Genomic DNA, 26,808 nt, shown 5'->3' on the forward strand with positions numbered 1-26,808 from the left:
GTCGGAGATTCAGTCCGTTATGGAACAGAGGAGGTGGTGTAATGGTAAATATTTTATAGCAAAGACTGGTTTGAGGGGCTTTCCAGTGTCCAGAGTGTGTGATTGTCTCGCAGGGTGTGTGAAGCACTGTTTTGTTTTCCATCCTTAAATACTGGCGCCACTTTTATACTTTAAAAGATGCTGATGACATCAATTCAGTTGAGTTTAAATAGAATTGAATAGTTTCTTCCTGTTAATAGGGAGTGTTTTATTATTTTATCTTCTGCTTGCTCAGGTGGAATTGTTTGTTTTTCAAGACGCTATAGAAAAGAAATTGCAACGAAGCAGTGAAGCACGAGGTTTCCGTCTCCTCGTCATCCAGGTGTGCCTTGCTATGGAAATGAAGGGCTCTGCGTTCCCGGCCTGGATCGAGTGTTTGGCCGCCGCCGCCGTGTGATTCTCTCTGTATGACATATGGTGGAAAAGACGACGGGCTTTGAAGGCGATGACACACGATGTGAGGCAGTCGCTGCCCGTCCCCGATGAGCTCATGAGCAATAATCTGAAGCAGGCCGAGTCATCTGCCTGGGAAAATTCCTGTCGGTGCGTAGAGAGGCCGGAGGAGAGACGGTGTCAACAGAACGAGCTAATCATTTACTGTTTGATCCTTCCATCACCACAACAACTAATAACAGAAAGAAAACGCCCATTCAATAAATGTGCCTGTTGAACGGCCCCGCCTCAAGCTGGCGCTATTTAAAGCAGCATTGAGAAGAGCCGTGTGACTCGCATGGTCATTGAAAGTCGTGGTGAATGGAATGTGACCGCAGGTACGCCGTCTCATCATCAACATACCTTTTCACTTATTGAGGCGCGTAAATATTGTGATGAGAAACGCCCGTCTGAAAGGAGCCTGAGAAATCACCGAGGCTTTGACTCAGTCGAACCAACAAAAGTGACCAAAACACCAAGTCCTTGTTAAAAATATTACATTTATTTATAAAATAGACATAATAAGACTTCAGATTCTCACTGTGCAAATAAGAGCAGGCACTGTACAGAGCATTTTAATAACAAATGATAATTATAACATGATTAGATCTCATCCCAGATTTAATAAGAAAAAAAAAAACACTTTTCAAAGCAACACTGCCCAAAATAACTTTCTTAGAAAATACATTTTGTTTTATATTTGATGCCAAATCTTCACACGCAGAAGATGATGAAATATAAACGAGAGCACTTAAACCAGCAGGATGAAATGCAAACCTAAAGGTTGGACTCGTGCCAAAAGCCTAAACTTACAGACGATTTGTTCATTAAAACATCCACACAGATATGAACCTCACTGATGCCATGCGACTGCCCAAACCGGAGATTTAGAAAGTGTGGAGGGACGAGCTTCCCCACCCCCACCCCCACCCCCACCCCCACCACTATCTCTTTCTTTTTCTTCTCCTTTAAACTAATAAACTAAACAAAAACAAATGATTAGACTAGGAATGCGTTCTTTTGGCGGTATCGTTTCAGAAATGTTTTGCATTTACACATCATCGTTTTTAAAATGATGTCTGTTTCCATGGAAACCGCAGATATGCTGGGAGTTGTGCCATTGTAAAGGCCGCCATGGTTGTTATTGCCCATGTAGTCACACGTGTGCAGAAATATTTACTTCAGCTGTGGCGCGTATGCGCAGTAGCAGCTTTTCCTCGAGTGTTTTCAAAAAGTTGTGTTGTCAGTGGCTCTGAGCACCATTGTCGTGTAAACGGAGCCCAAGTCTCTTTTTTTCTTCATTTCGATCATCTTTTCTGTGAACGACCCCGCGGAGTGATTTTAAAATAGTGATGAGCCACTTTTTTAAAGGAACTATGTGTCTTTATGTGGAAAAACACACAACTATTCATCCTAGGCCATTGAAATTTTACAAATAATGCGTCTAAATGGGAAGTGTCCATCTGGGATGAACCCCCCCCCCACACACTTTCAAAACCGCTGGCCCAAAGAATAAACATTACACAAGTTATTGTATCCATAGATTGCAGATCCACCATCATAAACAGCGCACTGAACTCACCTAAAACGTATTCAAACCCATGCTGACAAAACCATGCGAGCTTCCTCGTGCAGTGCCCTAAGCTGCCGGTACCACTTTCAAAAGCAAATCATGCAGACAACCTATCGATCTCACGTCACCTCCTTGCAAATAAAAATGTAAGAGTCCATCTCTCTTGGATTTATGTTTCCAGTCCCATCGCAGAGGCTTAAGAGAAGTTTTTACAGTTCTGTCTCCTTCTCTCCAGTTTCGTCTGCTTCTAAGTAATATTCGTCGTCTGTGGTCGTGTCGGAGCTGCTGTCTGACGACTCCTCAAAGGTGCTGAGGCTGGACGTGTACCCTCTGGACCGGAGGTGTGCTCGGTCCGCCTGGAGCGCCCCTGACGTGCCGGGGAAGGTGGGAGAGGAGAGGCTGGGAGGTTTGGACATGCGTCTGGTCACCGGTGACATGGGAGGGGTTGGAGGAGGGGTCGGAGGACCCTGTGCTTCCCATGTGAAGTGGCAAATGTCCACGTTCGGGTTGTGGAGGTGAGCCGGTTTTGAGATTGTGTCAGTTAGGGGCTGAGGAGGGCCGCCTTCAGAGCTCCAGTTCGCCAAACACTTGGTCAGTGATCGAGGAAGAGATCTAGACCTGAATTTACCCAGATTGCTGGCCAAATACCACAAATCATGGGGTTTAGCAGGCTGGCCACCAGAATCTGAGGCTCCTTCAGGCGGGGCGGAACACGGATCTAAGCTTCCACCGTTACCTCCATAGGACAAGCTCGGGTGAGAGAGGTCACCCACGCTCATGAACCTGGATCCAGTGGAAATCCGTCCGGGTCCTGAGGGCCGACTGGAGAGAACTGACCTGACAGAAAAGGACTTCCCAGGCTCTATGCCATACTTTAAATCTGCATATGAAGATGGCAACCGTTCTTTATCCTGTCCTGGACCGATACTGGGAGGTCCTGTAGATGCCCGGCTTTTCCTTGTCGCCCCGAGGCTCATTGCATCGCCTGGTTCACATGGGGACTGGGTGTCCCTGCGGCGCTGCAGCTTCGGGCTGTAGAAGACGTTGTCGTCTGCTGGATCTGGTGCAGGAAAAGGGGACACGGGAGAAAGAGAGGCAAACGGGGAGAAGGGACTCCTCGGGCTGGGTGTCGACTTGCTGAACTGAATTGGATAAACGCCAGAAGCGTTTGGGCTCCGACAAGGACTGGGATCTCGACAAGCGACGAGCTGGTTTGTTGTTTTATAATCTGTGCTGTTATCTTGGTAGAAGTCAAACTGAGGCGGCGTTGGGCTGTGGACTCTGAGCTGAATTTTACTTTCAGATGTGTCTTCTGGACAAGCATTCGGCTCTTGCGGGTCTCTTCTCAAAGTTGATTTTTCTGACCACCCAGAGACCTGTTCTCTTGATCCTGTTCTTCCAACAGTGGAGGAAGGTATGATGGTATATCTGTTTTGTGTCCATATATCCGCATCATCCGTGTTCTTCTTGATCGCACCGTCGCAGGCCAACTCTTTCTCCTCGAGAGTTTTGGCGCTCTCCATGCTGTTGTCACTAAGGTTGCTAACGTCGCTGCTGACCGAAGGCGTTTGGGAGCCTCGTCTCCATTTCCACGGGAAGGACGGATCGTCATCCTGCCGCTTGGTGCTGAATTTCTGTCTCAGTTTGTTGAGAACCTGATCCACTTTGTTAGTCGTCTTGGTGACTCTCTCCGACTCTGATCTCGCCAAAGTGGGATTTGGTGTGCTGACACTTTTCTTAAGTGCAAAGCGGCTTTTCTTTGGGCTTTGTTCATTTCTGACATCAACTGAGAAAAATCTGCTTTTACCCAGAACACCGTCTTTCATTCTCCGGCTGCTCTGGGACTGACTGTCGGTGGAGCTGCTGCCACTGGAGCTCTGATCTGAATGACTGCGAGGTTCCGCTGCTGCTTCTCGACTCTGCCCTGTGTGTGAATGTTGACTTAACTTGGTCTCCACAGAAACAGGTGTATTTGCAGTGTGTTGGAAAGGTTTAGGTGTGGTTTCCTTCGCGGCCGCTGGAGCTGGATCCACTTTAGGTTTAATGCTGTAGATCAGTGTCTCTGTGACAAACGAGGAGGAGTGGGATGATCTATCAGCCTGAACAGACTGTGAACCAAAGTTTACTCTGTTGTCGACGAGCTGGAGCTGGCTATTCGGAGCGGCCTGGATGATATTCCTGTCGTTGTTGTTGACCTGATCGCACTTTGAGCTTTCTATTGTGCTAGTTTGCTTCGGGAAAGGCAGCGGCATGAGCTGGAAGGCCTTTGTAGGGGAGAGAGAGGGTTTGGCGGACGGTAGGGTCTTGTCAGTTTTTGAGGAAAGGCCATACTGTGGCTGAGTCGGCTGTGGAAACAGGGGCGACCTTGGTGTTATAGGTTTAGTTTCTCCTTGTGCAAGCCTGCTTGACATGAGTGTGGAGTACGGTGGAGAGCTATAACGAAGCTTATAATTACTTGAAAAGTCTGGCGGGAGGGAGAGGGGAGCAGAAGAACGACACTGGGCTGTGCCAGACTCTACTGATAGTGTGCTTTCTTGCATGGGTGTGGTCAAGCCCTGTTTCTCCTGGTCAAAGATTGCGGCGTCTCCATTTCTCTGCTTGCTTTTCTCACGCTCTCTGGATGCAGAATCAACTGTGTCAGAAGACAGTGATCTATACTTGCCTCCTTTTCCAGGCTGTGTGCTGGAGGTGTGAGGTGAATCAGGACTGCATTCCGCGCTTCCCGATCTAAGGAAGGAAAAAATGGACGATGTACTGCGAGGGGGCCTGGACGGCGATAGAGAGATAGCTGGGACTGGAGAAGTCTCTTGCTTCTCCACTTTGGTGGACTCGGAGCACTGCAGATCCACCGACTCATCCCACGTTACTCGCCTTGCCCTCTTTGCCCCCGCTTGCTTCTTCTTGGGGTCTCTTTCCAGGCTGCTGGAGAATGTTCTACCCCCTTTGGCGCTGGTGGCGTTGGTGGTGTTTGGGGTTGCAGGAGGGGTGAGCAGAAAGGAGACGGAGGTGGGAAGGGTGGGGGAGGGTGTTCTTCCAGGGGTGATAGAGGGACTGAGAAGGGATGGACTGCTGGCTACAGGATGTCCAGTGGTGGTGGGTGAAGATGTGCCAGAAGTGGGGGATGTGGAGTTATAGTTTGTTTTGGAGAAAGAAGCGACTGTCGGCATCAGGCTGGACACAGTTTTAGACTGGAAAGGCTTGGGAATGGAGGCGTAGTTTCTTTCAAAGCCGAGAGGCGTGGCCGTGACTTTGTCTGTCAACTTTGGTGTTTGGGAAGAAGAATATTGATAATTGGACTGAGGAGAGACTGGATAGAAGGAGAAAGTGCTTTTAGGGTTGGAGGCAGGTGAGAGGCCAGAAGTGGTTGAGGTGAAATCAGGAGAAAGAGATGATCTGATGTACGGCTGTGAATCTATGTGAGATGTGGGGGGGCTGTTGGATTTGAGTGGACGATGATTATTGTTCCCCGTGGGTGTATTTGGGCTCCTGGGACTTCGCAGAGGGGGTGGTAACTCAGCTGAACCATTACTTGCGTCATGCTGGTTGGAGTCTTTCAGGTGACTCAACATGGTTAGTGAGGAAGCTCTGCTCATTTTAGACCTGAACGGAACACAAGGGATGCTGTAAGTCTTTTGTAGTTCTCTGCTGTTCAGATTTGAGCCATATTGCTGCATGACGCGCCAACCTGACTCCTGGTCAGGTGAATTTTCAGCGTTTCTTTGTTTGAGGTTGGCACCGCCTTCTTGTGTCTTCATGTTACTCCTGAAAACAGACTCTGTCGTGTTATTGTTGTCTCCATTATTGTGGATTTGACTGAATCGTTTGTTGTCAGTTGGACTCGTTGAGCCCAAACCACAATTATCGTGGGGGGGTGTTAAGGGTGTATTATTTGGCTTTTCTTTACTGCGAGTGAAAGAAGAAGTACCTTCCTGGGTCACTTGTTTCCACCAGGAAGTGGCTGTGAGGTTTGCTCTCGGGACCGAGGGAGGCTTTTGAGGGGGGGAGTGATCGTAGGAGGGGTGCCTGGGCACTGACACGGAGGTCGCTGACAGTAGGTTTGCACTTTTATCTGAAGCCTTGTAGTTTGGTTGCCCTTTACTCAGAAATGCCTGAGTGGATTGGGTTTTATTCATGGTTGTGTTATGTGACTCTCTGCTTAGTGGCGGAGTTGAGAAGAAGAGTGTGTCAGATTTGTTCATTTCTCTCTGATTGGCGGACGGAGGGGAATGGACTGGTCTGGTTTCAGTTGTCCTGTAAGAAAGGGACCTTGGTGAAAGCAGTGGCTTTGGCCTCTCTTGCTCATTTATGTTGAGAAAGCCCTGTGTGGAGAAAGGTTTTCCATTCTGCTCGGTAGGAGAACTGCTGATGTTGGACAGGGTGGCGGCAGCAGAGTTTGAGCTCCTGCCGCCGGAGTTGAATCTTCTTAAAGACAAAAGTAAACTGCTGGTTGTTGGTTTTGAGCTCAGAGCCGACAGTCGTGCCTGATTGGCTTGCAGATTGCTCCTGTGTTCGTTTTGGTTGAAGAAGGGCGACGCTGGGGATGGAGGGGTGGTTAAAGGGCTGACATCTCCTGTATCCGTCTTCACAGCGTTTACATCCAGTGAGACCGTCTGCATAAGTTTTCTGTGAGCGTCTGCCATTGAGGGATCGGCTTTAGTGGACCAGCCCACTGTGCTGCTCCTCAGGCCCATTAACGGCCTCCTCATTTGAGATCCACCCGCTGACGAGCCCTCCCCAACATACTGGGGGGGCTCCTGGAAGCCGTGTGCACGGTTTGCTGAAAGATCTTGTAAATTCCCCTGAGCGTCAGAGACGCCGTCCGGTTTTTTAGGCCGTCGTATTCGGCCGGTCCAGGGAGGGGCTAGAACCGTCACCACGGAGGAGGACAACATGCTGAGAGAGGGGTCGGAACGTCCCTCCAAATCAACACGGTTCTCAAGCTGTTTGTGCTCCTTGATAACTTCCCCCGACTCAGCTCCAGTTAATGATCCAGTGTCGGTTCCAGGAAGTGATACACAGGCGTGCGGGCTGTGATGCTCTTGTGTTCGAAGGTCACCATTTGAAGTTCTGTGAGGTAAACTAGAGTCCTTTTCTTTGCCAGGTGCTTGGATGAGCGGTCCGTCTCTTGGTAGAATATCCGACGACGAAGGGACGCTGGTCCTCTCTAACGAGGTGTGGGATGTTAACGCTCCTCCATTAACCTGTGGAGACAAAAACGGCTTAAACTTACAATGGAATTCCAGAGATGATGTAAATATTTCTACAGTTTTAAATGACATGACTGTACAATATCCGACACTCTATATCCTATAGGTATCATAACACTTCAGGTATGTCTAACTGTATCGTTAAAGTGGTCTGAGCTCAGATTATCATGCCTCGGTGCATAGTTGCACAAAAAGATTTGGGAAAAGGCTTTTAAGCTCCCACAGCAGCAGTTCTTGAAATTCACAGATCAAGTACTTCTCTTATTCTTCTGTTCCCATGGTGGAACTATTGAAGAATTCAAAGCCTGACGAACAGGTTATCTTAAACGGCGTGAGAAGTTTCTCAGACGCACACACGCCCTGTCCCTTCTAACTGTTAAAATAATAGTCAGTCCAGACCAGAGTGCACAATGTCCCTTCTTATGTTGTTTACAGGTGACGTGTCAAGTCCCTAAACAGTTGATATACCAAATGATGTGACTTATCTTTACCTGAATTCTGCCGTCTTTACCCTCAAATGGTTGTAGTTCGGTCACACTGGAAGGGCAGAGAGAGAAGACACTTTGTATTATTGTTCATATGTACATTTTTCATCCTGGGGAATTTGTTGAGCCATAAAACAAAGTTCACGAAAATCAGTTTTTAATCATATTGTGTTGTATAAACTAAACTAACCATGCTCTACCAATCCCCTTGGAGAAATTCCTAGTGGTGGGCGTCAAGGGTCAAGGGCAACCCACAGTGGTGACCTGTCCACTGCAGGAATTGAATCTAAAAACTCCCAATTGTAACCTCTGGGCCCCCACTACCTGAAACTAATGGCTTTAACTGCCACATGTAAGATGCACTATCCATCCAATGGGAGCAGTTTGGGGACACTTTGACCTGTGGACAGGGGGCGGCAGGGAATCATACCTGCAACTCTCCAATTGAATTACGACCGTTTTACCACCAGAGCAACAACTATTAATTATGTAATGCCAAATAAAACGGTAGGACAAATAATTCAATGCTCTTCTTGATTTATTATATTTCTTTACGTGTTTTTTTGTGTGCGATGAACAGAAAAAATATGTGAGCTTGTGTCCCATCTATCTACTCTAGTTTAATCTTTTTGTGTGAAACAGTTGAAGGATTAAACAGTGGCCACTGAAATACCGACCGACAGGCCCGACGGCATTCCTGTCCTCTGTCCTGCTCTCCTCTGTCCTGCTTTCTCACCATCACATGTGCACTGATGAAGTCACGCCTCATAAACATTTAAACGCTTAACAAAGCCCTTTTTCTTTTAATTAAATACGAGCTGCAGATGCACACGCATGTGAAACGTTGACAACTCAGTGCAACGCGACCATATTATGTCAGGTTGGACTGACTTGACTTCACAAGGTGGATGGGCGTGTCTTCCCTGGAACCAATAAAGCCTGTTTAATGACCTGCATGGACGAGCTGGTCCTGATCTTTGGACGATTACACACCGACATACGCTTCAGGAGACTTATGTAACACACACTCTTCTCTCAGTGGGATTATTGTCAACATCTGTTATCATATCTCTTTGAATTCCTGCAAAAAGAAAAAGTGAATGATTAGCTGATGAAGCCACGGCAACGGCTCCAGGAAGTGTCACTGTACGACCGCAGGTAAATGATTTGTGAGAGTGAATGACACATTAATAGTGAGAATCATGCTTCCTGGATGGAGGAGAACAGAGGGCTGCATATACTACCGTCACACTTCTGCATTCCAGAAGTTAAAGAGTTCGATCGATGTTTGGCAAAAGGATCAAATTTAAATTCTTTGGTGATTACGTGTCAGTTTGTTTGTTGTTGTTAACTGCGTTTATGTTTCTGCCTTTAGAAGGGTTGGTAACGTTCAGAACCGGCTGCCAATTTGGCCAAACCACCAAGCAAATAGTTAAAAAACAAAAAAACAAAACGCCATAGAGTTTTGAACAAATGTCTAAAATCTAAAACTTTCTAAAAAACACTGAGACGCGAGCTGAGATATCGGCGATGCAGCTGATTTCATCTTGAATGATAGAATAATCTTTCAATTTAAACTTTAAGGTTTCTCTTTGTTGTAGCACAGAGTATATATGATGACAATGTCTGTATTTTCACAAAACCAAACAATTACTAGTGAAAATGACCACAATCTTAACATGAAGCCAATTTAATGAAAACATCTGGTGCAAGAAAACTGTAAAATATCATAAAAAACAAAACAACCTTCTCCTGGCGCTGTTGTATTATAGATGTTTTTACAAGCTGTGTCCACTACTTTTAATTTGTTTTAAAAAATAAATCAATGTTTTCTTTGAACTTTGTACGATCTGGTGGTTTGGCCGGATTGGAGCCGCTTGTTTGGACACAACCTGATATCAGGATATTTAAAATATTTCCCAAACACTTAGAATATAATCACATAAAAAAAAGATATGTTGATGTTTTTGTTCTTTAAATTTGCCTTCATGTCACTTCGGTTGACATGAAACTTTATAAACAAACTGTGGATTTAAACAAACTGAATTTAATCCTTTAAGACCAAATAATGCTTCCAAATTAAGACATTAGTGTCGGTAAACCCCAGAGGCTGGTCCAGATCATGTATCCAGGCAGTCTTGTTGGAGACTCGGGTTCGAAGGGAGTAAAAGCAGCTTTAAAAGTTTAACTTGGTCTTTGTGCCATCCGCAAATGTTCGTCAACCCGTCCAAATGAGGGAAAGGCTTCAAATTTTTTCTCTTCTTGTTGAAAACTATTCGGCAAATATTCAGTTAACGTGACTTCTGGTTACATAACCCTAACCCTAACCCTAACCATAACCCTAACCCTAATCATAACCCTAACCCTTCCCCCTTTCCTCCCCCCAGTTCCTTACCTCTTCACCCACTTTCCCACCCTAAACCTAACCACACCCCCCTCTTTCTTTCCTAACCTTAACCCCTCCCTCCCACTTACCTAACCCTAACCTTTCTCTACCCCCCCTGCCTAAAAACCCAACCCCTATTCCTACCCTAAACCTAACCCTTTCCCCCTCTTTCTTTCCTAACCTTAATCCCTCCTTCCCCTCACCTAACCCTAACCCCCTCCCCCTGCCTAAAAACCCAACCCCCTTTTCCCAGCCTAAACCTAACCACATCCCCCTTTTCTCTCCTAACCCCCCCCCCCCCCCCCCCTTTGCCTTAAAACCTACCCCCCCCCCCCCCCTTTCCCCCCTTCCCCAGCAATCATTCAAGCATTCGAACGTCGACTGTTGTAGGATCCGGGGTTCAAATTTTATTTGGGTGAGATCTCTTTTTATTTTATTTATTTCTCTTACTTTTTACTGAAAAAGGTCAAAGTCTTCTTTTAGTCTCCCTTTTAAAGTCATTCACTTGGGAGAATATAGATGAACCCACCTCCTTTTAAACATATGGCGTTTTTTACAAAACCTGAGGTGAACCTACCCTCTTTTTGAAAAACTAACTAATTATTTTAAATATCAAAGGAAAAAACTTTTTAAATATGGTTTCCTGTTGCCCGTGCCTTTCTCTCCTTTGTCCCAAACCTAACCCTAACCATAACCCTAACCCTCTGGTTACATAACCCTAACCCTAACCCTAACCCTCTGGTTACATAACCCTAACCCTAACCCTAACACTAACCCTAACCCTCTGGTTACATAACCCTAACCCTAACCCTAACCAGAAACCAACCCGCTGCATTGAGAGAAGGTGTGTGACAGACACGTGCATCCAGAAAGTGATTTATGAAAGTTCCACAGATCGACACCCGGTTATGTTTCCTTCATGTTTAGATCTGAAGCCTGCCGACGGCCTGACTGAACGTAGGACAACAAAAGATTAGAGCGACTCGAGTTTGGAACTGAGAAACGGTAAATAGAATGTTGTTGCGATCTGAAGTGCAGATCAGTGTCATTCTGCAACAAAAGAAAGAAAGACAGATTGTTTTTCAGTCTCAACAGACTGGACACGATGTCCCGTCCACACAGGACACCGTTACTGCCGCTGAACTACGGAGAAACAAAGTCCCACGCTCAAGGTCGTTTACCTCTGCAGACCGGAGTCCACCACCTTCCTGTGCTTTATCTTGCTGGAGAGTCGGAGGAAGAGGGAGGAGGTGAAGCGCGGCTCGTGAGGCCGCCGGGTCTGGAGCTCTGAGTCCTTTAGTCCGTCCGCTCTCAGTCCTGGAACACAGAGAGTCAGAGTCTCAGGCACCGAGCTCAAGAGAAGACGCTGAACTCTTTTAGAGCCTTTTGGGTAGAAATCGTTTCAATTTCTTGGAATCTATTGCTCAATTTACTTATATTAGCCTGTATATTTCAACGTGTGTAATTACTCCCTTTTTTTTTTAAACGTGTGCGAGGGAAACGCTGTTCGGGTTCTCTCTGTGAAAACGTGCAGCAGAACTGACAAAGCAACTCGGACTGACTTCTGGGTTCCATTGGGTGTAACGACGTCACCACGCGTGTCGCATAGTGACGTCGTTCACCCGAGCAGACCGCAGGAAACATGGCGCCCAAGTGGCGCAGGCGCTCCAAGGTTTGGTTTAAAAACGCTGCTCCTGCACACGTGCATAAACCCTTCTGCACATGCTCAGTAGACGGACAATAAGGACAACGTGTCCCCCAGAGTGACTCCCCGTCCGTATTGTTAACGTTTATGACGTATTGTTCTCTGCAAGCGTGTGTGTGTGTGTGTGGTTTCGTTCCAACGACGGCACCCACTAGTGGCCTGACATGTAAACTACGCCGTTTTCAAAACGTTGCCGCGTAAGCGTGAAACTTTTCTGAAACGGAAACACAAACCGCGGCCTGGGTGTGATATCCTGCAGCGTGCGCGACTCCACATGTTGGAAGTGTGTTTCCCTTGATCACACGACGACTTGCTTCAGGGTGCAGGTCAGTCTTTGGGAATGTGAGGAATTCCAGTTGCTCTCCTGACTTTTTAAATATTTGATCTAAATGTTGCTGCTGGTGCATTTCTGTCACTCAGAGTGTTTAAAGTTTTACCTGCCTGAAGTCGTTTCATCAAGGCTGCTGAACATTCTTACAAGCGACGCTCAGACTCCATGTTGTTGCTGCGCGCTCACATTTGTACCTATTTTGTTTGTGAGTTTTGGATCCGAATCTTTATTATTTTCTAAATAAAAAAACAAACAAACAAACTGACGCTCCGGGTGGATTTCATGTGAAACACTTTGAGCAACACATTTACGTGTGAGACGGTTAAATAGGATCTGAATCTGTGTAATTTTCACGTAGAAATCAAACCTTGAGCCGCTCATGTATTTGCAGTTTGAAGCTAAAAAAATATTAAAATTTTGCAAATTCAAATTTTTTTCTCCCCACAGATTTTCAGTATTTTCTACCATTCCTTGTGGGCTTCCGTAGTCGCTGTTAAAGCTTGAATTTGTTGAATGGCGGAGCCTCATTTACTTTTTATTTTGAGATTGCTTATATGCGTTTTAGCTCTGAGGACAATCACAGCGATAAAGTTGCACCTTTGACAATATATCTGATGTCTGCAGTCGTTTCTACGTTGAGGAAAGAAAATAAATCGAAAATCGAATCAAAACTTGAGTTTTTCATACTGTGATGATTTTAACTGTATTTGATGTGTTTAGAAAAGAAAAAGGGAAAAAATTAAATAACAAAAAATGAAAGTGTGTGTGTGACGTGTGTGTGACGTGTGTGTGTGTGTGTGTGTGTGTGTGTGTGTGTGTGTGTGTGAGACCTCTGTGTGTCTCCTCCCATCTGACTCCTGGTCGGTGTCGCTGTAGATCAGCTGGCGTTTCCTCGTCGTGGCGTCTTTGCCTTTCGACCAACGTTTCATCTCGTCGTTCTCTGGAACGACAAACACAATAAAAACAGATCAGCTGTTTTGAAGCGTCAACATCTGCTCAGATCTTCATCCCAGATCTTCATCCCAGTGATCTTCATCCCAGTGATCCTGCTGGAGGAGCTGCTGCTCATAAAACCTCCAGATCCTGAAGCTTTATTTACTTTGCCTTTGTTGTTAACAACCGTCAGTCGTAACTCCTGGCAGAGAGCCAGAGCTGTGCTGCCAAACACCACTCCTCTCCTCTTCCTCTTCCTCCTCTACCCTCCTCTTCCTCTCCTCCTCCCCTCTCCTCTTCTTCCACTACCCTCCTCTTCCTCCTCCCCTCTCCTCTTCCTCTCCTCTCTCCTTTTCTTCTCTTCTTCCACTCCTCTCCTTTTCTTCTCTTCTTCCACTCCTCTCCTTTTCTTCTCCTCTTCCTCCTCCCCTCTCCTCTTCCTCTCCTCTCTCCTTTTCTTCTCCTCTTCCTCCTCCCCTCTCTCTCATTTTCTTCTCTTCTTCCACTCCTCTCTTCTTCCTCTCCTCTTCTTCTCCTCTACCTCCTCTCCTCTCTTCTCCTTCCTTTACTCTCAAACTTTTTCTCCTCCCCTCTTCCTCTCCCTGTCCTGCTCTTCTTCTTCTCCTGCTCCTCTTCCTCTCCTCCTCCCCTCTCCTCTTCTTCCTCTCCTCCTCTCTTCTTCTCTCCCCTTTCTTCTTCCTCTCCTCTTCCTCCTCCTCTACCGTCCTCTTCCTCCTCCCCTTCCTCTCCTCCTCCCCTTTCCTCCTCTACCCTCCTCTTCCTCTCCTCCTCCCCTCTCCTCCTCTACCCTCCTCTTCCTCCTCCCCTCTCTTCTTCTCCTCTCCTCTCCTCCTCCCCTACCCTCCTCTTCCTCTCCTCCTCTACCCTCCTCTTCCTCCTCCCCTCTCCTCCTCTACCCTCCTCCTCCTCTTCCTCTCCAGTGGAGTGTATTTCCTCGCTCTGACACACACAATAGCTGTGATTGTGTGAAGTTGTGGGTTTTATAAAAGAAAGTGAAAAAAGAAAGCGATGCTTCTTGTGTCGCCCACCACCGCTTCTCTCTGCCGCCCACGTCTCGGTGGATCCTGGCGCTCGGATTCAGGAGTCGTGAGCACATTTCACACCAGTTCCACACTTTTAACAGCAAATACTGAAAAAATACCGACAAGGGAACGTCAGCGCGGTGACGACAGAAACTCCACCTCCTTTCTTTCTTTCTTTCTTTCTTATTAATTACAAGCATGAAAAACTTGTTTTGTGTTGAAACTGCATGACGGAAGTCATTAAAAAAAAGATTTTGAATAACTCTGGGGAAAAGGGAGCGCGTGAGTCTGCAGCGTCCAGATCATCTGGTCCCACTGAAACTGGATCGTCTCCTCGTTTATCCTTCGACTTTTCACTTAATTTGTCTTTTTTTTAAACTACATATTTATTATTTTTCACCGTTTATTCATCTGATTATGATTTTTTGAAAAATGACCAAAAACAACAAATACAGATGTGATTGAATAAAAAAGAAAAGGTTAACTCATAGAGTCAGTATGGGGCGAGAGAAAGAGCACTGTTACTTGGAAGATAATTTAAAATCATAACTTATTTAAGTCTTAGTATTTATCACAGGTCAGATCATATGATCTACAGAGTGTACAGACTACTTTAACATACATTTTAGAGGAAATATCATTTGTATGCCGTCACTAAATACTATAGAATACATACTGTGTTTGGATTCATTTAAAAAAAAAAAACTGCATGTTTTCCATTTGAGGCCTTATCATAAGACGAAACACGCCACTTCAACACGTTTTGTTTATTTAATCCTGAAGTTTTTAATCTTTCATTAAACAGCCGGTGATAAAATCCGTGTAGAACCTGGCGGCTCAGAGAAGCTGCAGATTTCTGTGTGTTCAGGACTGATAGTCATGTTTTCTCTCCTCTAATCTGAAATCTCCAGAATGTAAGTGAGAGGAAATCGGCGGGCGACGGGAAACCAAACATCCACGCTGCGCTGGCCTTATCTCCGTGATAGTGCTGGCCCGGTGAGCAGAGCTTACGTAACGCGCCGCTCGCTCCACACTTTCGCTTACAAGCGGAGCACGCGGCTCACACGCCCACTCAGCCAGCCGCTCAAACATTCCTCAGGACTTTTACTAAACGCCGTGAACCGACCATTTCACCAGGAAGGTTCCAGCTCGACGCCACCGAGACGCCGGGTCACGACCTGCTGGTTTTATTCAGGTTACCAGTTCAGAGGTGGATGAATTTTAACCTTCACATGACCCGTGTGTTCAGGCTCGGCACACATATTTGGCCCATCAGATGAAGTCCTACTGCCCCAGATAGTGCCGAATGGTGAAAACAGGTGAAAACAGGTGAAAACAGGTGAAAACAGGTGAAAATAGGTGAAAACAGGTCACTTTGAGACACAAAAGGACAATAATCAAGGAGAAATGACTAAAAACAGACAGGTTCTCTCGCTCTCGCTCTCTCTCTCTCTCTCTCTCCGTCTATCTTCCTCTCTCTCTCTCTCTCCCTCTCTCCGTCTATCTTCCTCTCTCTCTCCGTCTATCTTCCTCTCTCTCTCTCTCTCTCTCCCTCTCTCCGTCTATCTTCCTCTCTCTCTCTCCGTCTATCTTCCTCTCTCTCTCTCTCTCCCCGTCTATCTTCCTCTCTCTCTCTCTCTCCCTCTCTCCGTCTATCTTCCTCTCTCTCTCTCCGTCTATCTTCCTCTCTCTCTCTCCCTCTCTCCCTCTCTCTCCGTCTATCTTCCTCTCTCTCTCTCTCTCTCTCTCTCTCTCTCTCTCTCTCTCTCTCTCTCTCAGCAAAGCTTCACGTTTACATGGAAACGACAGAAACGCTGAAAACGATGTAGTTACCATGATGGGCCACTAGTGGGTGCTGTTGTTCTTTGTTTTTGTAATGAAACCACACACACATGCACACGGGGAATATATATCCGCTATAAACACTAACAATGTGAGAACACAGACGTTCTAGTAGACCGACGATCAAGTTGGATTGCTGTTACGGTGACTGTCAAAATAAAAGTACCAAGTCCCAGGAGAATGTGGAGTCATGCCACGGTGGAGTTTGTTCTTGTCCATCTACTGAGCATGTGCAGAAGAACTGTTCACTAGAGCCGAGGTGTGCATGTGCAGTCGCAGCGTTTCAGAAAAGTTGTGCTTTCAGTTGAAAACGTTATTTAAAACCTTATTTATTGGTTTATTACAATACTCAACAACATGAACGTATACTGCATATTCAGCTAAAAATGTTCAGTTCTGATGTTGGAGTTCTTACAGCTTTTCATTTAAAGGAATAAAATTACTTAACCACTTAAATTTGGAGCATTAAAAGCAAAGGACAATTTCCTCTTTCTTTCTAAGTCAACATTTCATTTTAATTTTCTACAGTTGGACTTGCAATGACTTGTAAAAAAGGGAGCAGCTCAATCAACTCGTTATACTTTCTCTCCACTTCATTGACCCGTGGGGAGATTATTTACATCATTAACGTATTTATCTAAACCTGAGAGTGGCAGGCAGCTGCTGCGGTGCACAAGTAACTATAATCCAGAAGTAATCCACAGTAACCTGCAGAACAAGTGGACGTGTCTGACCTTTAATGCCAACATGGACGCTCCACCTTCCCTGGAGGGGAGCAAGTCAGAGGCTCCATTAGAGGAGATAAAGAAAAAACAACCTGCCTGGACTCGACCTGAGAAATCTGTGCAGGAAGATCCTGCAGAGCCGAGGACGAGAGGCGGCGCGGCGCTCAGAGAGACGGAAAGCCGACGGCGTCACGTCCATATTAGAGCTCGTGAAGCTGCAGGACGCCTTGTTTGGAGAGAAATTCATCATCTCCTGCTCTCTAGTCCGGGAATCTGCGAGGCGGCACAGACGATCGGCTAACTCCCCAGTTTGCTGCTTCGTTACAACAACGTGATAATAAATATATTTTATTACTCAAACATGCAATATGTTATTATAATGACTATTGCCATCAGAATATGACATGATGAATAAAAACGTAGATGTGCTTTAGGATTTATACTCTAAATCAGACACAACTGTGATATTCATTTTTGCTGATTTGATTAATTTTTGTTTTTAATTCTTAAAACACCAGATATGAAGCGACGTGGCCGTAATGAAGTGAAACCGTCAGTGAGTATGTTGATATATGCGGAGCAATGAATGCATCGTGCATTAATCACCGTTCTGTCCATTTCTTTTGCAATATGTTGAGATATTGTGCAGAACTTATTGCAGCAACAGCAAACACATTTCAGTTCATAGGTCACATATAGTGCCACAATCCATTTAGAATTTAAACGTGAGTATATGAGGTGAAAAGGTCTATATTTTCACATAAACATACAACATAAGGCCCATGGGCAAAAGCCAGCCCACAAGAGGCCCCAATCGGCCAAACCACCAAGACAATTATACAATTTCAAAGAAAACGTTGATTTTTTTAAACTAATTTGGAGATCCGAGCAGAGATATTGGGCATTTCACTGAATTTCCACCAGGTTTCATTAAAATCGACTTTATGCTGTGATTCTGTTTTCTGTGTTAATTGTTTGGAAAATAACATTTTCATCACGTGTACTCACGAAAACAAAGAAAAACTTAAAAATGTACATTTAAAGGTCATTATGGCACTTTTTTTTACTCTCTCATGATGAATTTTTTGGTCTGAATGTGGAACCTGAACTAAAAATGTGTTTACCACCACTGCTGGAGACGTTCACAATAAATATCTGTGAAAAGTCAGTGATTTAACCAAATAGTGCTGCTTCAGGGGCCATAACGTGGTTCAACCTCTCACACGGAGGATTTACCCTCCCACACTTTAAAACTACAGCAGAAATAATCATTTCATCAAACTTGAAGTGGTTGGTCAAGACATTAAGTGACAAATAATCCGATTTTGGTGAAAAAATTCTACTTAAAAGTTGCGGAGAAAAACAAATTTATGCCGAGGCTTATAATTAATTATGTGTTTCATGTTGTATTATTGTGTCTTAGAGGGAATACACTTATTAGATCGAGTCTCACTGGGAAACATCTGTTGATTTTTATCTGTAAAAAGTGCCATATAACAAAAATGTACTTACTTAAAAAGGAACGTCGGTCCTGCCACTCGTGGCTTTAAACACAGCAGTCCTCTTTGTGTCTTTTTTTATTACATCTCAATGTGCAAATCTCCAGTTTTGCGTGTAGGTTTGGAGCCATAAACCGAAGCGTTGGTATTTATGGTGTCTGGGCCACAGGTGATAATAACGGGCTGCGTGCGACCTTCAGTCACCTCCATGTGAACCGCGTATCGCCTCCCCTGTCATCCGTTGGTGTGGCCGGCGTGAGCTGATGACTAACTGTTTTCTCGGAGAGCTTCTCTTTGGGCTCGCGCCTCGCTGCGGGTGTCTCATACCAGCATGTTGGTGTGTCCTCCTCCTGAGGTCAGCCCGGCTGTGGGTGTGAGCCTGTACTCTATCTGCCAGCTAACACTTACATAACCACATGGATCCAAGCTGTGGGCGTGTGCTCGGGCCCAACAAACACTTGTAATGTTCTCAGCAGCACAAATGATTTACACCCTAACCTTTTTAAGTTTTGTTTTTTTTCTGGCTAAGGAGAGGTTAGTGACTCTGCACTGGCTGCATGACTGGCAACAAAAGGTGGCCAGGGCAAAGTGAGACTTGTTCCCAGGCGGCCACACCTTCAGGACTTGTCAGATTTCCAACACAGATGCCTATTTTTCAGCCTATAGACGGGCATACAGAGGGTAGGTTTAAAGAGGAATTAGGAGGAGGATGTGCGGAGTTAATAAACAGGAGTTGGAGACATGCACAAACAGTATCCTTGTGTGTCTTGGTATTAAACGTGCAGCGGCTCGCCAGCAGAAAGCCTCTTGCAGCTCCCGCACAACATGAAGATGCTGGTGCCAAATGTCACATTTATGACACGCAAATGCATGCTCGGGTGCAAAGGTTAAGTACACTACTGGGTGCATGGAAGGTCGAGCCCAAAGCAAAGAGAGTGAAAGTGTTAGGAAGAGGGAAAAGTTCACACATACGTCATATTTTATAGAGGAAAAGCTGTCGCTCCATCCGGACCTAAACCACACATCAACCAGTTTGTGTAAAATAAAACCAAAGCTGCTGACCAGTCCGGATTATTCCTCCTCAGTATGATGCTCTCAATTCATCAGAAAAGACAAAAAACATTAGAGAGAATTCTTGTTTCTTTCCTGAAGTTCCTCCTCTACATGCTGTCAAACAGCTTCGCGTAAAGATCAAGGTATAATATGTGAAATAACTATAATATTCGAAAGCCGAATTTACTTAAACGATGAAGTACATCCTGCCAGGAATTTAGTTTAGCTGTAATACGTGTATAACATTGCTAATACACATTTAAACATTAAATTCACCGTTTTCTAAACGCGGTTCTGCGCGATTGTCACGCCTCGTGCGTAAAAAGTAAAAGAAGCCACAAAAGGAGTGTGTGTACATACCAAAGCTTGGTAAAGCGGTGATAGTGAAGATAAGCTGGCGACAGGGTGTAAAAGGTGAAGTTTAGAGGGTTTTGGTTAAGCCGTACCTCGCAGTGGTAGTCCTCGCTGACAGTCTGGTCCCGCACAGAAGCGTCGCTCTCTCTCCTCCTACAACTCTCCGCTCCAACTCTCCTGCGTCACTTGTTGACATCCTTCTTCAACCGGTTCCGTCAGCCTGCAGCGCTCCGCCGGCCTCTTGGCTGCATCCTAAAAATGTGCAAAGGAATTCACGGGGAAATATTCGGTCCAGAGCCGAACATCCATCCGCAGGAGGCTCTTGCTCCGCTGCCGCCGCCGCTGCGCCCGGGGCGGGTTAAAGTTCAACACCTCGTGTCACCGGCAGGTGAGCGGTGCCTCTCGGCCGGGCGGGTACTCTGGACTTTATCCCTCTCCAAACACTTTCTCTGGCACGGCCCTGGATCACGCACACGACATGTGAATTCCCAGACATTAATGTGGGAGATTTAGTTTTTTTTGGAACAAAATGGGGTAAATTATACAGCTGGGAATTCCGAAGGTCACCAACTGGGAAAGTCCCATTTCACAGCTGGAGCGTTGTCATGGAAACAAGAAATATTTAAGCAAGTTATCAGCATGAAAATATATTTGACAGAACAATATAATATAATATAATGGGCTATATAATATAATATAATATAATATAATATAATATAATATAATATAATATAATATATTGTAATATAATATAATATAATATAATATAACATAATATAATATAATGGGCTATATAATATAATATAAAATAATATAATATATTGTAATATTATATAATATAATATAAAATAATATAATATATTGTAATATAATATAATTAATATAATATAATATAATATAATATAATATAATTAATATATTGTAATACAGTTAGATGAAAGAAAAAATATAAAAAATATGAGGATAATATAACATAAAATCACAATATATGTTATATTATCTTCATATTTTGTGTTATTTTGAATACAAGAATTGGGGGTCAGTTTGATTTCTGACATTCTAATTTCTGAGAACGGTGCAGGAAGTTTTAAATCCGCACAACAACAATTTGTCTCTCCTTGTTGAAGCTTTTTGTATTTTTCTGTCCTCCTGCTTTCACCACCTGCCAGGAACCGTTGACAACTTTGGCTCAGCTTGCAGAAACAGCTTCACTCTTCCTGCTCACTGAGATTTCTCTTCTGGCTGCATGGCGGCACAAACGAGGAAAAAACAAATACCTGATGGTAAAGATGTAAATTAGGCGTCTTTCAATCCACAAAAACCTGCAACGACAGCTCGACTCTGTGAGCCAAAAGATTGTAGTAGATGAAGCCCATTTGTCACATGGTGGGACTCATCACTTCAGAAATAACTGAGCTGACCTACATAATCCATTCTGACCCAATAAACTCACTAAAAGACAAAATTAGGCCTGGATGTCAGAGTTTATGTAAAAGAAGACTTAAAAAAAAAGCAGATTTAAACGGATTACCACTTGTTTTCATTTATATAGAAGCTTACACATTCCTACACAGCTTAGACTTCTCATTTAATTTAATTTAAAATGCTCTTAGCTGTTGCATAATGTTACACATGAGGCTTTAATAACTTTCTGGGCCTAATCCCTGTGACGTGGTGGGAATGTAATGTGAAACCCAACCACAGGAGGTCAGTGTGGCCTCACAGAAGCAGGGCATGAGGGCAGAACTCCACCAGCAGCACCATCTATGGTGCAATCTTTCAACATCAATTACATCAAGCCAATCATAATTACATTCATGCCCGGATTATACAGGCAATTATTCCAGAGGCACCAGCAGCCAAACGGAAGCATCCAACGTATAAGACAAGGGGGAAGCATGAAATACTCTGTCACATTCTGTATTTTGGGAGAAATATTAGTAAAATATACATAACAAATTGTACTATTTTGTCTCTATATGATACATGATGTATGAAATGGTTGTTTATTATAGTTTTGGGGTTATAAAGAATATGATTGCGTTGCTTTTTGCATGCACACGTTATATATTGGTAAGTGACGTTCATGGAGTATTGATTACATTCATACTTCATGTTTGTTAGAGTAGCTGTTCATATATGGAGCCAGTTTTTGTGATTTTTGTGTAAAAATATGTATTTTTAGGCCACTAAAGTTGATATATTCTTTATGTACATCCTATGAAACTCTAAACCGGGCTGTCAAACAGAACTTAGTGAGTGATCTTTAGTGATCCAGGCTGGTAAAGTAGATCCACAATAACCTTTAAATCTAAACTTTAAAGCTTCTATCTGTGTGTACATATGTTCTTCTTGGCTTATATTGTTTCGTTTTTCTCAGCATGTTCATTGGAAATATAGATGTAAATACTTACTGTACATTTGTCATTAGTCTTTTTTTGTATAGTTTCTCATTATAAACACCTTAACAATGCAAATATAGACATCATGTTATTTTATAACGACACTAAGACACTACATCATATTTAGATTTTCTGTTTTATTATTTATACTATCACACTATATACTTTCATCATTCTTTGTCTTTCTTTTTTCCTTATTAGTATTAAACAACTAGTATCGTTATTATAACGCAATATTATGTTACATGGAATTTGTAAAATCTATCTATCTATCTATCTATCTATCTGTCTATCTGTCTATCTATCTATCTATCTATCTATCTATCTATCTATCTATCTATCTATCTATCTATCTATCTATCTATCTATCTATCTATCTATCTATCTATCTATTAACCAGTAAACCCAGTGTGGGATTCAGTAATTCAGTGTGTTACCATGTGACCCCCCCCCCCCCCCCCCCCCCCCCCCCCCCCCCAGGATGCGGGATGGATGGTGCGCGCGGCGCCGCGCTGCGTTCTCCTCGCTGCGCGCACACGCAGACGCGCCGCGCTCATCGGCAGGACGGTCGGAGAGACTCGCGCTCCTGGATCTGATTGTCTTTTTCTTTTTTTCTTTTCTTTTTTTAATTTGCCATCTTTGCTCTCTGTTTTCTCCACCTTCGGATTCCCTTCTTCTTATCCACACCGAACGTCGCGCTCATCTGAGCGGCGACAGCGCGAAGGAAGCCGCACGTTTGGGATAACCCTTTTTTATTTCATTTTTAAATGATGGTCCGCTTGAAATATTCACTTTCCCGGAGCTGCAGCTGAGGTTTCATTCAACGTCCCGGACTGGATTCTCAGCGTGATGGATACAAATGAGTGCGCAGCGCTTAAACTTTTTGTCATTGGAGTTTTGGGTGAGTATGATGGAGTGTCTTTTTGGTGTGTCTTTCCTTTACAAGCCCTCTGTCCTCAATCCTTGAAACGAGAGGAAGAGAGACGCCTCAGCAGCATCACTCTGATTTGTTGCAGAAACGATTGCGTGTTTGTGTGCCAGGGATCTGCTCGTTTCCGTCTCAGTGCGTTGCAGCGCGTGCGAGGCTGCAGAAAAGTGCAAATAACGAGTCTCTCTTAAGAAGTCTCGGGGACACGAATCCCATCTCGTGGGCCCATGCATCGGGAGGGGAGAGCGCCGGATTGCGCCGTGGCATCATGCCCCAGTGGACAGACCTGACCTATATCGTGGCCAATGAGAATTTGTGGATCTGGCTCATTAGCTGGTGGTAAAAGGATGAAATCATGTATGAAATCACGTTCCATGTGGCGCCAGGGCTGCGCCTCACAAAACCCACCCGAGATCCACCGCAGCCACGATTCCGGTGTGTTGGTGGAAGATCTGGATCACGCTCTGCGATGACTCCAGTCTCTGGCTGGGTCTTGATGGAGACAGACGAGCAATCTGCTGCGTTTGGTCCCGTGGGCGCTGGAGTAGTGTGAGTAGTGTGAGCGGGGCTGCACGAGTCCCAGATCTCCTTCCAGGATATCACCCAGATAGGAATAGAGGGTTTTCTGGTCTGTGGTCCAGAGGAGCTTTTATCTGCAGCCGCATCTTCAGGGATAAACGTTCATGTCGGACTCCACAGCTCTAAATCTTTTATAGCCATGTGGGAAAATCAGCTTCCGACTGGAGGATGTGGTTTGTGTCCTGCCAAGACCTTCAGCCCGAGTTGCCCTGGACCTCTTCCATGTGACAGCTGCTCCCCTCCAGCAGGAAACCTCACTGATTTTCAGACTTAATGCCTCCAGACTCCGATATCTTATCCTAGAGTATAAAGCAGGGGTCTGAAACCTGCAGCTCTGGATGTGGCTCTTTGACCCTTGTGTACCGGCTTTCTCTAAATTAGTCCTCAATAAACATTTAATTGAAGCACACAGTGATTTTAACTTTTAGAAAAAGTCATAACTAAAATGGCTTAAAGGGAGGAACTCTTCTTCATTTTCCCCCTTTTCTTTTAATTAAATGCAATTTTAAAATACATTTTGAATAAATAGATTCAAAAACCCTAAAATGACTTGGATTTATTAATTAAAATTTAAAAAAAATTTCGATGTGGGGAAACACACAAGACCAGATAATAAAGAGCCAATAAAACACTAAGATGTCCAAATTTTATAAAAAAAATGCAGGAAAAAAAAAGTTGAAACATCTAAAATCAGGTACAAAAAAAAGAAAATTAAACATTTACTTTCCTAAATTGTAATTGAACTTTCATAAATGCAAGATAAGCCAGATTCTGTTCATATATCAAAGTATATACGTAACTTCAAGAGCCTCGTTTTAAAGGTTAAACGTGTTTTGTGGCTCCAGTTAAACCTGATTTGGTGGAAAACCACAAATACGGCTCCTCTGGTCATCAGAACTGCAGAAAGAGGTTCCTGTTTGGTTCAGAACTGATGGATTTAACCAGCAGGTGCTGAGAACTAAACAGTACGACGTGTTTCCGTGCAGAAGACGACACACTTGCAGAGTTTTCCCGGGACCGCGAGGAAGAAAGTTGGAAACCAGATGTTGCATGCTCCAGAAAATCCTAAACACGTTGCACTGAGTCACTGTGATCTGCTGTTTTTAACGTGCGACCAGTGTGGTGCCATGCGGCCGGCGGAGACGAGAGTCCCCATCTGCAGCGCCGAGACCCACTGATTCCCACTGACTGCCAAGCATCTGCTCAGCCCAATAAACATCCAGGCATGAGCTCGCACAGCGAGGGGAAGACGCCTCGGGGCTTCTCTGCTCCACTGCCATCTGAAGAAAGAAAAGATTCAAGATTCTCACTTTTTAAAAATGCCATTTATAGACGTGCAGCTCAGCCCCCCGCTGGCTGACGGTGCTTCTCCATCACCTGGACATTCCTCCAGCTTTACAAAGCTTTTGGAAAATCTTAACGGCAACTTCAGTTTCTTTCATTTCTTCAGCATTACAGTGAAAGTGTGTCAGCGAACCCCATTAAAGAAGACGAATTACATCAATTAGATCACTTCTGGCTCATGACTGTCCAGTGGACTTCCCGTATCGGGGGGAGAAATCCTCCTGTGACGTCACTGAAACACTGAAAACAGCAGGACTGACGAACGCCTCCTCACAGTACAAGGAAGCTGGATTCTCCCGAATCGATGATTTTAGTCACATATATGAGCTTTTTACACAGAGTTCACATGAGAAACATTTACTCTGCTTTACTCCATAGAAAAGTAAATATGCTCGTGAAGTAATCCTATATATCTAATTAGAAATCCTGTTTCTTGTGTAAAATATCCACTTTATGGACTCTGGTAAACCAGACATCCACATATTAAACCAGAAGGGTCACAACATTGCAAAAGCCACGACACGAAAACACCATTTGTTATTTGGATTTTTTCATTTGTGTTGCATCGTTCTGTTTTCCAGGTGAGTCGTTCAAACGCTTGCTGCAGCTTATACATTCCTGTTGTTGTTCCTGCGTCTGTATTCATGTTGCAGTGGGACTCTGGGTGTCCTGTGGCAGTTTGTACGTGAAGCCAAACCTTCAACGCCACCATAGGATTACTTTCAGTGAAGAATTTGACATTTTGCAGAAAAAGTGGGATTTTTAAAATGTTACACGAGCTGATCACACAGGACGACCTGGCGTCCACACATGTGGACATTATCCTGGGTGGTGCAGCAGCCGGCTGGATTATTGTTTTTACAACTTTAAACAACAATCGTCACCGACGACCGTTGTTTAGATTTTTTTTCTTAACAATATCTGTTCATTTAAACCTTCCAATACCTGGCGTCCACACATGTGGACATTATCCTGGGTTGTCTAGACCACAGGACTAAAGTAGTTTGGGTCTGAGGAAGTTAATTACAATTTAGCAAAAAGTGTCCAGAGGTTTAGATGAACCAGGTGAAGGTACCTGATCCACGCAGGAACACAGTCTTCCTGTCCAGACTGCAGATTTGAACTCGGTCCATCATATCTAAAAAAGCGTGCTTGATGACAGGCAGCTTGATCGCCCTTCCCTTCCAGTGACATGGTTGCTCCTCAGTTCGGCGGCGCCGCCTCTGTGAAGACGTGTTAGGAGCGTGATTAATCTTCCGGTGCTCCTGTTAAAGATCCGTGGCCCAGCCGGGGGGCTTGAACTTCGCCTTTCACAGCCCGTCTCGATCACACCGCCCTCAAAACGCTGATGTCTGACGGAGTCCCCAGCCGCTGCGTGGGGCGCTGAGCGATTCTGACAAAACACCATCTGCTCAACAGACTTTAGAGGCGCCGGACGCTTCAGTATCTGTGAATTATGCCATGTAATCACTTCAGTGAAACTCTCCAGGAACAAGAGGCAGTTTAACCTGTTTTCCCACAGATTAGCAGCCATGTTGACGGATTGTAAACTGAACAAACAGGCCAGATTCAATACTGCTCAGTCATTTCATGATGATAGTGCTGATGCACACACCAGGAGTTCCAACCACTGAAATGCAGTTTTTCTATTTTCTTTTAATGTTTTTGTCTGAAAAGAAATCAGAAGAACACAAATAAGAAGAAAACAAGTCTTTATTGTCTGCACTCCTTTACCTTTATGCTCAGTGTGGTTTCCAGGCCTGTCGGGGGGGGAGCGTGGCGCCCAGCGGGAGGAGTGTGGCGGGTTTCCTGGTAGATCTTCAGTCACAGATTCGGTGGTAATGAGTTCATCTGAAATGAGAAGCGAATTGGAAGTGAAACTCGATTCTGAGTCTAACGGTGGCCGCCAATTAGCCGCCCACAGCCCGTAATGACCAGCAGTCCATTC

The 26,808-nt window shown here is 44.6% G+C and overlaps 2 protein-coding genes across 4 annotated transcripts in view; one reads left to right on the forward strand and one right to left on the reverse strand.

The window, feature by feature from the left end:
- Positions 1–1,438: 1,438 nt before the first annotated feature.
- On the reverse strand, positions 1,439–19,840 carry LOC308125625 (uncharacterized protein). Of its 3 annotated transcripts, none has more exons than XM_080489518.1 (5): positions 19,700–19,840; positions 12,989–13,098; positions 11,304–11,439; positions 7,743–7,788; positions 1,439–7,245 (listed from the first exon to the last, which is right to left on the reverse strand). In XM_080489518.1, exons 1-5 carry the CDS (start codon positions 19,801–19,803, stop codon positions 2,254–2,256), a joined length of 5,388 nt encoding a protein of 1,795 aa, XP_080345644.1. In that variant the 5' UTR covers positions 19,804–19,840; the 3' UTR covers positions 1,439–2,253. The 3 variants fall into 3 exon arrangements, with proteins under 3 accessions (XP_080345644.1, XP_080345646.1, XP_080345645.1); XM_080489520.1 differs by having other exon boundaries at positions 19,614–19,731; XM_080489519.1 differs by lacking the exon at positions 19,700–19,840 and adding an exon at positions 18,214–18,541.
- The window catches only part of LOC308125626 (receptor activity-modifying protein 3), a 45,153-nt gene continuing 38,136 nt past the window's right edge, over positions 19,792–26,808 (forward strand). The window contains exons 1-2 of the mRNA XM_080489521.1: positions 19,792–19,995; positions 22,490–22,910. Of these exons, the coding sequence (XP_080345647.1) occupies positions 22,859–22,910 (52 nt within the window). The 5' untranslated portion in view covers positions 19,792–19,995; positions 22,490–22,858. The remainder of the gene's footprint in view (positions 19,996–22,489; positions 22,911–26,808) is intronic.

The sequence above is a fragment of the Lipophrys pholis genome (genome assembly GCF_963383615.2).
Source record: "Lipophrys pholis genome assembly, chromosome: 20".
Taxonomy (NCBI): domain Eukaryota; kingdom Metazoa; phylum Chordata; class Actinopteri; order Blenniiformes; family Blenniidae; genus Lipophrys; species Lipophrys pholis.

Excerpts from the sequence above, each read along its gene's own strand:
- LOC308125625 (XM_080489518.1), bottom strand. The coding sequence starts at position 19,803 with ATGTCAACAAGTGACGCAGGAGAGTTGGAGCGGAGAGTTGTAGGAGGA. Across the intron at positions 11,440-12,988 it reads ATGGGAGGAGACACACAGAG|GACTGAGAGCGGACGGACTA; the intron begins GTCTCACACACA and ends TCTGTGTTCCAG. Across the intron at positions 7,789-11,303 it reads GTGGACTCCGGTCTGCAGAG|TGTGACCGAACTACAACCAT; the intron begins GTAAACGACCTT and ends CTGCCCTTCCAG.